This window comes from Apiospora phragmitis (assembly GCF_038363925.1).
Source record: "Apiospora phragmitis strain CBS 135458 chromosome Unknown utg000002l:1.0-5516284.0:1.0-5523493.0, whole genome shotgun sequence".
Lineage (NCBI taxonomy): Eukaryota > Fungi > Ascomycota > Sordariomycetes > Amphisphaeriales > Apiosporaceae > Apiospora > Apiospora phragmitis.
The window spans coordinates 5,421,264-5,434,794 of record NW_027117400.1 but is presented as its reverse complement, the minus strand read 5'-3'; the positions used below and the strand labels follow the sequence as shown (position 1 = coordinate 5,434,794).

Below are 13,531 nucleotides of genomic sequence, written 5' to 3'. Positions count from 1 at the left end.
ACTACTAGTGCTTTGTGTGTTTCTATTCGCAGCCCCCGTAGATCTCCGTCCAAAGCTGCTCTCCCGGGTCTTCGCCCAAGTCGGTGACTGCCTCTTCACCGCAGGGCTGGTAATTCGCCATCCAGACGGTGTCGTAATATTGATCAAACACAACTGCGTCTATAGTTAGAAAGTGATGCTAACACCAAACAACCCTGGGGGGATGGGACCGGCTGGGACCACGATAGTTTACGTACTGTATGCTCCTCGGACGAAGGTATCCCCCAGGACCCATGTCGCCGACCCAACATCGACCGGCTGCACCCCCAGCGCGCACCGCCCGCCTAGGTCAATAACAAAGTCCGCGTACTTGACGTCGATCACCACGCCGCCCTGGTTGAAGCCGAAGTGAACGTGGCCACTGTTATCGTCGCCGTCGTTCAGGTACGAGCACGACACGTAGTAGATGCCCTGCTGCTCGTCCAGCGTAGCGTCGAACTGCGCGGCCAGCGCCGCGACCAGATCCGAGTCCATGTACGAGAAGGTCGAGCCCGTGTCGATGAGCATCATCCAGGTGAACCCGCTGGGGGTGAGCTGCTCTGCGGCTTGTTGGCCGGGGCGCGTATGGCCTAGGGATGTCAGGTTCACCCAGTAGCTAGCAGTCATCATCAACTACGTCAGTCCCATTGCCTTGTCCACACATCAAGAGAGATACTCGCAACTTCCGAATATGATTGCAAATGCCTTGTTTACGTACCCAACTTGGCCCAATTGCTCCATCTGGTCCGCCGGTGAGGGCCAGATTTCGACGGGCTCCATCCAGCCCTCGAATTTGTGGTAGTCCACGCCGCCGAAGATGATGTCGCCTGAGCTTTTGGTTTAGTCACGTGTGTGCTTCATCCTAGGAGGTGATAAATGGTTTGAGGGCATACTGTTACCGCTATCTCCACCTCCCAGTCCCACGCTGAAGACTCGTTGGCTTATGTATTCGTCCTCGACCAGGCGGTCCAGCATCGTGGGATACGGCGTGTTGTACCCCTCGCCGTACCCGAGGCCGATCATGCCGGCCCAGACGTAGGCGCTGGCCGTAGCGACCCCGAACTGCTGATTGGTGACGGGCCACGCTAATTGAGAATCAGAGTTTGGTTGTACACACAATAGTGCTTGGTCGGTCGGTAAGCCTTCCTTCAGCACCCGCACTCACCGTCGTCTCCGAGCGTCAGCGAGTCGCAAAAGTACGTCCCCGCGTATCCGCCCGACCCGAACGAGACCCCGAACCACGTCGTCAGGTTCTCGGCCGTGCCCGAGCCCATGGCGTCGTACCGGCCCGCCGACGCGCAGAAGGCCGGGTTAGCGGCGCGGTCGCAGTCCGGATTCACGTACAGCTCGTAGGAGGCCGTGTCGACGACCACCTCGATGGTCTGGCTCGGGCTCCCGAGGTTCACTATCTCTGGTCAACCTTTTCTGAATTCCCCTCATCATATATTCTAGAATGTGGGTTTTAGAGACACTTGCCGTTCATGAGATATACGATGCCGCCTTCGTACAGTGTCAGAGGGAGCCTGCCCCAGCGCCGGGTTACGCCAGTTGTCCTTGTCGTCACATTGCTGCTGCTGGTCACGTTGTTGGTGATCTCCACGTGCTTCTTCCGGACGGCTGCCTTGATGTAGTTTCCTGTTCTGGGCGGAGAGGTTGGACGCGGTGGTCTTTCTCGCCCGCTGGTGGTTGTTGTGTCTACGCCATCGAGCTGCACCAGGTCCGCCAGTGAGGTGACAAGGCACACTACTGGAAGCAGCAGTATGACAAGGAGGGCGCCGTACAGCATGTTCCTCATTTCGACGCAGTTATCCTGTTACAGCGACGAGGGATCGTGTCGTCTCGATAGCAAGAGTGCTGGAGGCTCACCGGACTTTCGGTTGTTGTTTTGTGCCGCCCCCTCAACATTGCCGCAGAATGGACCCTCATGGGTGAAATGAGACAACGTAATGCTTCAAAAGCAATGAGATTCGTACATGTCATCATCGATAGTTTTGACTTGTGTGCTCCTCCACCAATCCAATCGACCTCTGCCGCCTCTTCATGCTATCTATCAAACCTGACAGTCTCCATCCTGATGAGTGTGCAGCAATGACATGCAAAGTGCCGCAATGCAAATTTTCGGTGGATAATTACATGTGTGCCCGTCGTGGATACTGGAAAAAGCAAGTTCCAGCGTGTACAGTTTATTTCCGAATGTCGGCGGTGTGTCCTGGGGTGATTGGGGAAAGGACGCCACATGATACGAATAGACAGCTTGTCCCAGAGTGCGGCAGGTTATAGAGGGTGAGAGAACACTTTATCCGTTACAGAAGCTTAGAGGGGTGTCGATCGTCGACTGGAAACCTGTGGACGTGGTTGGAGCAAAATCCTTCGCGGGTAAATGGCAATAATCACAGATAGACGGGCGATATATCGCGGAGCGGGTTGCAACATAAGGATTGCTCCCAAGGACCCGGCCAGCCGACAGACATCGGAGTAGTCCAGATTCGGATGATGGGTTTTATAGGCGCCGCAACGTTACCAAGGGTGTATTGCGTGATCTGTCGTCATCCTTTATCCTAATGGCAGTAGGTACGGCACAACGAAAGGAGTCATGGGTTTAGTACAACGAAATCAGTGGACCAATGAATTTCACTCCGGCATTTCTAGGTTCTTCTCGCAGTGCCATCCGAGTCTAGTGGTCGAGTGCTGTTCTGGTGGGTGTTTCTTCGTTTCTTGAGGCTATCCCTTGGGACTTGACGACTGCACTATGTGGGCTAGACCTGACCGGCAGAAAATGATACGAACTTGAGCCACGCTCAAGCCAGTTGCTATACTGAAAATATTTATCTCTACGGCGGAGGATGCAAGGTGGTCGTGAGATATCTTCAAAGGTGTGCAGAGTGAATATAATTACGGTATATTGGTTGAAACGATTTCCCAGTCTGCATAGGACTAGGTGCTACTTGCCTCAGGAAGCACACGCAATAATTTTGCAGTGGTCAGTTATGTTACACGCAAAGACTAGTTAGAATATCAGCCTCACCTAAGACCTAGCTCTGGTGTTTCACTCCCTAATGTAACCATTACCCCGGACCAGACAGAAGGAGAACGCAACAGGGCCTTGCTATGCTTTTGATATTTGTCCTTTTCTGATTTATTCATACATTGCTAGATTCACTGATGGTTAGATCGTTGGCAGTCTCGTAGTCGAAGAAGTCACAAATCGCGTGTTACCTCTGTGCTGGGTCTTTGTATCACCGTTCAGCATATAAATCGCGCAGCATGGGGCTTGACATTGGGACCTGCAGTTAAGGAACAGTCTCTACCCGAGACAGCTTCCTTGCGGCCGTAGTGCATCCGCACTAGCCTTTACCACCCCCTTTCCGGAGTTCTATTGTTGGTGTTTTCTGATGAGCAGCAACTAGAAATATTTGTCATATTCTGGGGGCAGTTGCTGAAGTATATCTACTCCTATCCATTTTGCAATTTTAAAATATATTATCGTTTCCTAGTAGTGAATCAGCTTTCGTTTGGGGGTGGCTATCGTCTCTAACCAATACAGGTCTTAAAGCAATAATTACTAGTGTATACGATGCAATATACACAATAGTGATACGAGAGAGCATATTTGGTGAATTACACGATAAAGGTTCTTACGGAGAAACGAGTTTCAAACACATGTCTATTCATTTTTACATGTATATTAGACCCGTGGCTCTGATGCCCCTTTCATCAACAGCTATTCGTGAACTACGTAATCCAAAGTCGCCAGTTGCCAGCAGTCAAGGAATCATGTCCTGAAAGCCAATCCAAACATAATACCTTGCTGTCTGCTCCATGGGGAAATCCCAAGACTGTGTTTCTTTCTTTCCCAATAATTCTGGTATGTACCTTAAAGGACAGCTTGGAAGGACAGCATGGAGGCATTCCTCCGGTGGTGACATAGACATCAACATTCGAATATATCTCGCGGATATGACGTTTGAAGTGCGATAGACTCCATGCAGTGAGGGTCCTTCCCGCCCGATTCGGGGGTTTGACGCCGCATATGCAGCGGGGATAATCAGTATTTAGGTTAACGTTCACCAGACTTGTCGCTTGCTTGCTTCAACGGTCGCTAGGATGACACTACTTTAGCCGTAAGCCTCATCGTTACGAATAGTTGCAGGGCTTTTGAAGCAACACGTTCGCGCATCTACTCACGTCAAATTGCCTTTGCATATCTGGATCGGTTTTGCTAGCAGTCACGTCATTGAGCATGACAGCTTCGGGAAGAGTGTCTAGGATTGCCAGTCTAGCCACCCACCACCCCGCTTGAGGAACGTGAAGAAGCTGTAGGCAGGCGATCAGAGTGCAAGAGTGGTGTTCTGTGTTACCACCCCAACCACGGGCAGTGCGGGGTTCATCTGCAAGCACTTTAGCATGTGCCCCCTATTCATTGGCTGCTCACCCGGGCTATGCCTATAGCAAACCAACAATAGCAGGGGTAAGCTCTTGAGGGACAGGGATAATACCAAGAGCTGATATGGGGGACCAGCTCACCCCAGCTCTATTGCTAGATCGCGTGGGAAGGCTTATCTCTCTCCCCCGCCTTTTGCGGGCAGACAAATACACTTCTTCTGCTTGCGGACCCTAGCCAACATCAGCTTTCCGTCAGACGTGAAAGGCGGCCGCTGCGTGTAGGCCAAGCCAAGCCAAGCCATGTCATGATAGGCTCTATTCCCGCTCTGGGTGCACAACAGGAGAGTTCGGCGAATCTAAGAACTGTCATCAGAAAATTAGCATCTAGCCAAGGCTGCCTGGCTGCATGCATGTTGGGTATGTAAAGTAGGTACACAGCCCTTTGAAGATGTAAGCTTACTCTGTGGCCGGCCATATATGCCTCTCGGTCGCTGCGCTTCGTGCATGTGTTCGTCCCCCCCCAGTCCTCACCTCTCTTTGCGGATTTCTGAGCTCGTTCATCTAGCAATGAGCCATATAGGATCGTTTCTCTCACAAGAAGTAAACCTCTCACCATGGCCCCCGAAGGTCTTCGCGCACTAGCAGCATTGCTGCTCCTCGGGTGGGAGGAGTCCAGGCGGAGCAGATTGTGTGGTCGTCTTTTGCTTACATCCTCCATGGCGAGCGCACGCCAATTTCCACCGACTCCCTCGCGGTCAGCCTCACCACCTATGGGGCTCAGCAGATGTTCGCCCAGGGACAAATGTTTAGGTATCGCTACTTGGCCAATTCAAGTAACGATGGCGCCAGCGACGACAACATCAACAATAGCTTCCCAATCGTTGGGCTGTCGCGGAGGGCTCTAGACAACAGCCAGCTGGACATTGTCACTAATACCGACACCTACAATGTGGCCTCGGCCATGGCGTTCATGCAGGGGCTGTACCCGCCTACACCAGATGCATTTATAGAAAACCATAGCGGCAGGAACGCCTCGACTCTCTCAAATGGGTCGGTGGTCGACTTCCCTCTGGATGGCTACCAATACCCCAACATTCAAACGACATCCATGCTAGACCCGAAATCTTTCCAGTGCGTATAGCCAAACACGCAAGATATCTGGCTCGCAGCAAGTTCAGGTACTAACACAGAGAGCAGAATTCAGGGGCATGTGTCGTGCCCCACATACATGGGATCGCAGCTTCAAGCCGACGACGACGAGATCATCCAAACGAACCGCAACGAGAGCCTGGCACTGTACAGTAAGCTCAGCCAGACCGTCTTCGCCGGCACCGAGCCCTTCCAACCGCCCGCGGCCAACGCCGACCACGCCTACGTGCTCTGGGACTACGCCGCGTACCAGTACGCCCACAACGCGACAGTCCGGGCCGCGCTCGGCGCCGACGTGCTCGACCGCCTGGGCCGCCTCGCCAGCGACCAGCAGTTCGACTATAACGGCAACCTCTCGGCCTCGGGCCTGCGGCCGGGCGACATGGTCCGCGCCGTCGCGGGCCGGACCCTGGCCGGCCGCGTGTCGGCGCAGCTGCGCGCGCAGATCGCGGGCGGGTACCTGCGCAAGCTGTCCCTGACGGTCGGGCCGTTCGAGCCGATGCTGGCTTTCTTCGCGCTGGCGCAGCTGTCGGAGGGGCCGTCCCAGCTCCGGTTCCAGACCATCCCCGAGCCCGGGTCGGCTATGGTTTTCGAGCTGTTTAGCGTATCCAACGACGACGACGACGACAGCGGCGGCAGCACCCGGCAGTATCCCGACGAGGACGACCTCTGGGTCCGCTTCCTCTACCGCTACGGCACCAACGAGAGCGCGTCCCTCATCGAGTACCCCATCTTCGGCCGCGGCAACTCCCAGTCGAGCATGAAGTGGCCCGACTTCCGCACCGCCATGGCCGAGGTCGCCGTCACGGACCTCTACGACTGGTGCCAGCTCTGCAGCGCCGCCACGCCGTACTGCATGGCCGTCGAGGCCAAAATGGGCGGCGATGGCAGCAGCAGCTTCCCGTGGCCCGGTGATGCTGGTGGTAGCAGCCGAAACGGCCTGTCTCCCGCCGTCGGCGGCGTCATCGGCGCGCTCGTGACATTGGCCGTCGTCGCCCTCGCCGGGCTCGCCGCCTTCTTTCTCGGCGGCCTCCGAGTCCGCCGCCGCCGCAGTGCTCATCACGATGCGGTGGTGCGGCGGAGCAGCAGTCTCGGCGGCTTCAAGGGCGCCGAGAAGATGGCCTCGGACAAGGATCTGTCCGTGGTCGGGAGCGGCGGTCGGCGCGAGCGCGTCGGCAGCTGGGAGATGGGCGGCCCCGCGACACCGCCAAACGTAGCCAGGGGCGGCGGAGAGATGACTTTCGGTGCGACCGTCGTGAGGGAGTTGAATGACGACGGTGTGAGCATCATGGAGGGAGAGCCGGTGAAGCCTCGCGAAACGGTCTAACGGCAGTTACGGTTCTCTTGCCTCAGCTCAGCTGCCTCTCGGGTTGTGGGTTGCTGCGAGTGGACGTGCACCCTTTCTCGTTTCATTGTCTGTTAACACCTGATTTCCTTTCTCTGGGGTTGAGGCCATTTACTGGAGTTGACGTGATTTTGATTTACTGGGGAATGTTGTTCCGAGGAACATCCACGGCGCTTGGGAATTGATACCCTCTCGTTCTTACAATCGCTCTTGATAAGCCGTCCTGAGCCAGTAAAGTTAACTTAACTGCAGGGCAGGGCGTACACTTTATAGAAGGAGAGGTTAAGATGTATACATAAATAGACGAATAATGAGATGCACAGCCGCAAGTTTACCATATCGTCTCCCTCGCTCTTTGCTGAATTCAGGAGCTCCTCGGTTTTGTCCAGGCTACTTATAGGAAACCAGATCCACGGTCATATTTTCTTCTCGTCTTTCTTGAATCTTTTCAGTCTCTTCTCTGTCAGCCCTCACGGCTACGCTGCCCCAGCACCGTGCCCGCATTCCCGTACCCGCTCGCGTGGATGCGCCCGACCATGCCGTCGATCCAGGCCATCTCGCGCCCCCACGCGCCCGGCGCGCGCGCCCAGTAGCTCCGCGCGGTACAGGGCGCCGTCGCCGCCGGGTAGCGCGGCCCGGAAGCTCCGCAGCCAATCCTCGAGCGCGTCTTCCGTCCTCTGGCCCTCCTTGGTGATGTCCGAGGCGCGGCGGAGCGCGTGCTGTGGGCCCGCCGCGGTGTGCAACGCTTCAAACTGCGCCGCGAGGCGGGGCAGCTGGAGCAGGATGTCCAGGAGTCGGTCGAAGAGGGATTTGGTGACGGGCGGCGACGACCATGGGAGATGGAGCCATTCCGGCTGGGCCAGGAACGTGATCCCGCCCGGGTCGTTGCCAAAAATCACCTACCATCTGTTGTCAGCCACTTGCCTTGAAAATAATAACAAGACTTGGTTTCCCCCTTGTCCGGCAAAATGGTAACTGCTCTTGCTTATCGTGTGTAGTCGCAGGATCTGTAACGTACAGTGCGCAAGCCCAGACGAATACGCCCCCGCGCCTCGCATCCTCAGCAGCTCCAGGCACCCCATATAGTGGGCCTGGTACCCCATCATGCTCTTCCCCGGACACTCGATGGTCTCGTACCAGAGCAGCGACAGGCAGGCGGCCAGGCTCTGCTCGCTGGTCAGCGCCGCCGACTTGTCGTGGAGGAGGATGCCGCGCCGCACCTGGGCCACGCTTTGGGCGTACAGCTTCAGGCTCTCCTGGGTGAGGGCGGGACGGCCAGTGTGGCGGCCGAGCCGCGCCGTGCTCATGGCCAGCAAGGCGTGTTCGAGCGCCGGCGTCAGCGAGGGGAGGTTCAGGACGTGGAGCGACCAGTCGTAGCGGTCTCCGAAGGTCTGGTACGCCCTGCTGTTCTCTCCATCGAAGGGGGCATCGTTCTCGACCATTAAGGATATGAGGCGGCTCCTGTACACACGCTGACTGGACACCTCTTGCGGTAGACGGATGGGCATGGCCAACATTTCAGGACTCAGGTGCCCGATCTTGGCCGCACGGGACAAGGGATTGCTCTTAGCTGCACGCCACCAGGAAATCATGACCAAGCCTGAGCCCGGCTCGGACTGCAGGAGTGATTGGCCGTTGGACTGTGCGGATCCAGCAACGGCCATGGACTGGGATAAGATGCAGGCATGCTGGCGCTGGTAGCCGGTGCAGACGCGCTTGGACTTGGCACAGTTCTGGCACGTGGGGAGTTCGCCGCCGCACTTGTGGTCTGATCAGCAAGTAAGGTACCAAGTTGAATCGCCTGGGTTACACAAAGTACCGAGTGTGGCTTACTTTGATTCTTCGTTGTTTGCAGGTATGGCAAGCTTTCGACCTGCCAGGCACGCCCACCATGCTTCCCTCCCAAGGTTCGGAAAAAGAAACGAGTCGCTATCAGGAACGACCACCGGATTGTAACCGAAGAGCGGCATTAGATAGGGTCTTGTTGCATTTCTTGCGGTTTCGCTTGCGGTATCGGGTCGTCAAGTATTGGGCACAAGTGAAGGATCTATGTTCGATCCCTGCCTCTCTCTCTCTCTCTATCTCTCTCCGAATTCCTTATCAATCGGCACGCAGCTCGACAACTGCGAAAAGAGCAGGTAGATCCTCCGACTGACGTTTCTTTATTGTCGTAGCCCCATCAGCGTGGGCTTGCTTACATGCTTACAGGGGCCTGCGTTAGCACCGTCCCTCTTTGGGTCAGAATCCGCGAACACCAACGGGGTCTGGCGCTTGTACGCTCATTGGTTCAAAGCAGAGACCAGTGGGCTGAGTTCTCGAACTCGCTCGCGATAAGTCAGTTAGCTGAATACAATGCGCAGTAGAGAATGTATATGACCCGTCAGGCTTAGACGTGGGGATCCATTTTCGCGGATTCTAATCATAAACGGCATGGAGGCATCGTGGTCCCCTGGTCTGCGCCTCTGGGCAATTGCTTGATCATGAACCCCTACACATCTTGCCAAGAGCACGTATAAAGCGATGCGCTCCCACGCCAGGTGTGGTGCAGAGTCGATAATGCAAAGACAGTTTAGAAATTTGAGCCATCATCTGATTCTCGCTCTAATTATTCATTCTTGTCCATTACGAGTCTGTTGGAAGTCGCCCGAAGCTCTCGCACCTAGTCCAAGACGACTCTGCTTTGCCGGACCAGCTCACAGCATTTGAGATGTACAACGCACACAGGGCATCTGCCATTGCGCAGATCGTGTTCTACGCACCCATAGTGCCCATCACCCTCTATGTCGGAATCCGCGCCTGGAGGTACGGCCCTCGCATGGCGTGGTATCCCGCGATGGCATTCGCTTGTGGTGAGCATGATCCAATCCTGACTGAAGGGCTGCCTGGTGGATTCCATATACAAGGAAGCGATAGCTAAGAAGCGAAACCGGCATTGCACACCCGCATAGTGTAAGCAAGCCATGCCGTGGGCAACATCGCTTTTCGTGACTTGCCCAAGCTTCATTTACCTCAAGATCACGCTGCTGACTGCTAGCCCTACGAAGTTTGGAGGCGGAAAGCAAGAGCAAGAAGCTGTTCATCGGCCTCACCCGAGGGCTGCTCTTAGGCGCCGTCGGCCTCCTCGGCACCGCAGGAGGCTTCACGGGCGACCCCGAGATGGCCGACACCCAGACGACCCTCTTCAAGATCGCGTACTTCGAGTTCGTCTTTGTTCTCCTGGCGCTCGTGGCGATGGCGGTGTGGTTGAACTTCTGGAGGCACGACAGGATCAAGGACGGCCAGATCATTGTAAGTTGCCATATTCCTCTGTGTGCTCCCTCGTCTCTCACCTGGCTGTTCTCGGGTTCGTGACCTTCATCCACACGTGCCGGGGCCAAGCTAATGAGTCGAACCTCTTTCCTAGTACATCCGATGGCTGCTGATCAGTTCCCCGTTCCTCTGCATCCGGGCCGTCTTCGGCGTCATCAGCGTGTTCGAGTCCGCCGGCGCCAACATTGGCACGTCCATCTGGAGTCCGCTATTTGGCCGTGCCCTGCTGTTCTCGCCCATGGCCCTCCTCCCCGAGTACATTGTACTCTGCGTCTTTGTGTACCTGGGCATACATCGGATCTCCACCGCTGAACGGTATGGCTTGATTGCACAGAAGAGGTTCTTCAAAAGGACCGACGACATCAAGTCAAAAGGGGAGCGCGGGTCAACCGAGATGGCTTGATATGGGCAATTGCAGTACGAAAAAGCACTGTTCCTCACAATAATGTAGACATCACGTCAAATAGTGTACACTGTTATTGGCTGTCCAGTGACAGAGGATAATACCTAAATTCAAACATCGCTTCCTGCAACGACATGATCATTACCTGATAGAACATGAAGGGGTATCCAAATCCAACTACAGGTTACTTACACATTAGCACTCCAATATTAACAGTTAATCCACGGCGTACTGTTGCCACGGCAAGTACGCCGTTACTTCCTAGTCAATGCGGTCCACCATCGTGGGAACACAATTGGCTGCTCGCGTAGAGCTGCCTTTCGACTAGAAATAATGCGACCGGCTGATATGGTCCCATCTATACTAAGGTTACTCTATCTCGCACGAGCAGAGCAACGACAGAGGATAGGGATGCAGAGCCCCCCTATCTCGAATTCCGATTCAGCAAGGGCCCCGGCAGTCAAAGCTCCTTCGTGGCGGGACGCGACAAGAAATAATGCCATTTCCTGATACCATCCATGCGGGTCAGCAATCGCCATTTTGCGCTGACGTTCAAAAAGATCCGTGAGAAGTACTGCCTTGTCCTACAAGACCTGAACTCCACACACGGGACGATAGTCACATACGATTCAAAAGGTCACGAGTTCAGGCGCGGCTTCGACTGGATCATAGGCGGCCTTGAGCTCGCGACAGAAGCCAAGGAGATCCTCATACAGCTCGACGGGAGCCTGCCTTTCAGAACTGTTCCCGCTCAGCATGAGGTCACTTCCCCAACCTACATCGCGAACGTCGAGCAGTTCTTGGAACAGCCGGCCGTGACCGACGATCTGCTTCAGAACATCCAGCTGGGCGGCCAAGACACGGAGCTGAACACTGGCACCCATACGCCGGTCCAGAGGCCCATACGCATCATCCGCGCCCATCTCGGGGCAGGGGGGTTCGGCGACGTGATGCCCTGCTGGGATGTGAGCACCGGAGAGGAGACCGCTTGCAAGCGCCCGAGAGATCCCAAATACTACGATGCGCAGGATTGGCGGAACGAGATAGCGATGATGAGAAAGTTCAGTCACGTATGTTGAGAGAGAGCTCTGCTGGTCGACATAAGCTTACCTACCCTGCAACAGCCTCACATTGTCCGTTTAGTCCAGGCCGACACTGGGTCCCCTCCCGCGATATGGCTCGAGTACCTGTCAGGCGGGAACTTGAATTACCAGCATGGGGAAGACCCCTTTGTATACGACGAGTGCTGCGTGATCCTTCTCCAGAGCGCTGATGCGTTAGAGTATCTCCATAAGGCGAGAACGACACACCGGCTACACGACGGCGGCGGATATCTGGTCACTGGGATGCGTTTTGGCGAGACTGGGAGGCTGCCTCCCAGACTTTGCATACGGAAACTCGTGGCCGGGCGCAGACTGGTACAAACTGGTTGTCGAGAGCGTGAACAAGGCGGAATCGAGTGCATTGATAACCATCTTGCGGACTATGCTAGTTCTGGACCCTGCTAAACGGGCAACAGCCACGGGAGTCAAGGGGGCGGCAGCTGCCACCACTGCCATTGACCACGGCGCCGCTGCTAATACTGCTGCTGTCACTGCCAATCGGATAATCGGTGTGGCTGCCGGTCGGAAAACACGCGGTGCCGACCTGGAACCAACTGGGCACAAGCACAAGCGACATGCTAGTGACAGCATGATCCAGTCTCAGGCGTCTTCGACTACATCAAAACCAGACAGGAACTACTGGATGAATCCATTGAACTCGATGGGTGGCGGGTCAGCACTTTAGGCCATGCTCCGGCATAACCTCAAAGATTATGACGATGATGATTCAGCGACCACAATAAAAGCGTCCCTGCGTAAGCGACTTCCGGTGTCTATTCCTGCCTATTCCAGTCGTTATTCCTTGTTATCACAGTGTCTCAAGGGAGGTGGAATAACCGTTTATTCGAGGAGATGCCTTTATTCCCTCTTGAGATATCTCGTTTATTCCCAAGACTATTCCTTCCTATTCCAGCCGCTATCCCAGTGTCTCAGGGTGGATTCACCGTTTGTTCGAGGTGTTGCCTTTATTTCCTCATGGAACCCCCCGTTTATTACAAAGAGAGTATTACTAACGCCGAGAGTCGGTAGGTACTATCAAATCGCAAGGCGCCGCCATCGCTGGCGAGGACACCCAGCCCGAATGAGACCCAACTGTCCCCAGGTTGATTCCAGTACCTCAGCAGCCGGCATCAGCCACCTATGGGAGATCGCAGGCGTGGCCGACTACCTCCTTTTCGAAGTAGCGAACCATGAACTCTTGGAAGAAAGTACAGAAGCAAGGCAGGTTCCCTCAACCGAAAGCCAGGTTCCCCTAACCGATAGCCGCCTTGCCTCTGTATTGCGGCATTTCGATAAGGAATACGACCTGCCTTTAGGCCATCCCGTCTAGTTGGTTTCATCTTTAGGTTTGTGGGCGAAGTCTGCACTTGTATTATTATTATTGCTATATTTTTCTTCCATTTGGAAGATTATTCGGACAGGTGTATATTTCAACGCGGCGATCTGATTAATTATATACGGAAACGGGTTTCAAATCTCCTAAGATTTATTAGAAAGGGATTCAGATTACATACCTTTTTGGGAGAAATAAATGCAGGTAGTTCGCCAAACTTCTATAATTACCAGACTGCTCCACATGTCCCGAAGCTCATAGGTGACACGTTGACAGGTATTGCGCTCGGTCGCTCTCCGAGGACTCCCCCGAACGGGCTGGCTTGTATTGCCATCCAGTGACTGCTTGAGCTTTATATGCCTGAAATAAATAGCGGGACGAATGATTCCATTCTTGCTTGCCTTTGTTCACCTTCGCATAAGGGGCGCAAGATCAGCCGATATATTTTTGAGAAGCCCGGATTCGAACGACAGATCCTCCTATGTCCA

General features: G+C 54.9%; 5 protein-coding genes across 5 annotated transcripts; 3 read left to right on the top strand and 2 right to left on the bottom strand.

Annotated features, from left to right (window-relative positions):
• Positions 1-22: 22 nt before the first annotated feature.
• Positions 23-1,804, bottom strand: PG994_002455 (eukaryotic aspartyl protease protein; the record flags this gene model as incomplete). Its single annotated transcript, XM_066853864.1, has 6 exons — positions 23-153; positions 237-634; positions 737-845; positions 912-1,103; positions 1,184-1,423; positions 1,489-1,804. The coding sequence occupies 6 exons, from the start codon at positions 1,802-1,804 to the stop codon at positions 23-25; spliced, it is 1,386 nt and encodes a 461-aa protein (XP_066722005.1).
• Positions 1,805-5,015: 3,211 nt separating this feature from the next.
• Positions 5,016-6,877, top strand: PG994_002454 (uncharacterized protein; the record flags this gene model as incomplete). Its single annotated transcript, XM_066853863.1, has 3 exons — positions 5,016-5,028; positions 5,070-5,532; positions 5,599-6,877. The coding sequence occupies 3 exons, from the start codon at positions 5,016-5,018 to the stop codon at positions 6,875-6,877; spliced, it is 1,755 nt and encodes a 584-aa protein (XP_066722004.1).
• Positions 6,878-7,371: 494 nt separating this feature from the next.
• On the bottom strand, positions 7,372-8,788 carry PG994_002453 (uncharacterized protein; the record flags this gene model as incomplete). The annotated part of the gene is made up of 4 exons (XM_066853862.1): positions 7,372-7,794; positions 7,840-8,663; positions 8,729-8,735; positions 8,786-8,788. The coding sequence occupies 4 exons, from the start codon at positions 8,786-8,788 to the stop codon at positions 7,372-7,374; spliced, it is 1,257 nt and encodes a 418-aa protein (XP_066722003.1).
• An 814-nt stretch (positions 8,789-9,602) lies between these two features.
• Positions 9,603-10,607, top strand: PG994_002452 (uncharacterized protein; the record flags this gene model as incomplete). Its single annotated transcript, XM_066853861.1, has 3 exons — positions 9,603-9,744; positions 9,930-10,183; positions 10,299-10,607. The coding sequence occupies 3 exons, from the start codon at positions 9,603-9,605 to the stop codon at positions 10,605-10,607; spliced, it is 705 nt and encodes a 234-aa protein (XP_066722002.1).
• A 518-nt stretch (positions 10,608-11,125) lies between these two features.
• On the top strand, positions 11,126-12,395 carry PG994_002451 (serine/threonine-protein kinase-like protein; the record flags this gene model as incomplete). Its single annotated transcript, XM_066853860.1, has 3 exons — positions 11,126-11,677; positions 11,732-11,957; positions 12,127-12,395. The coding sequence occupies 3 exons, from the start codon at positions 11,126-11,128 to the stop codon at positions 12,393-12,395; spliced, it is 1,047 nt and encodes a 348-aa protein (XP_066722001.1).
• Between the last annotated feature and the right edge of the window lie 1,136 nt (positions 12,396-13,531).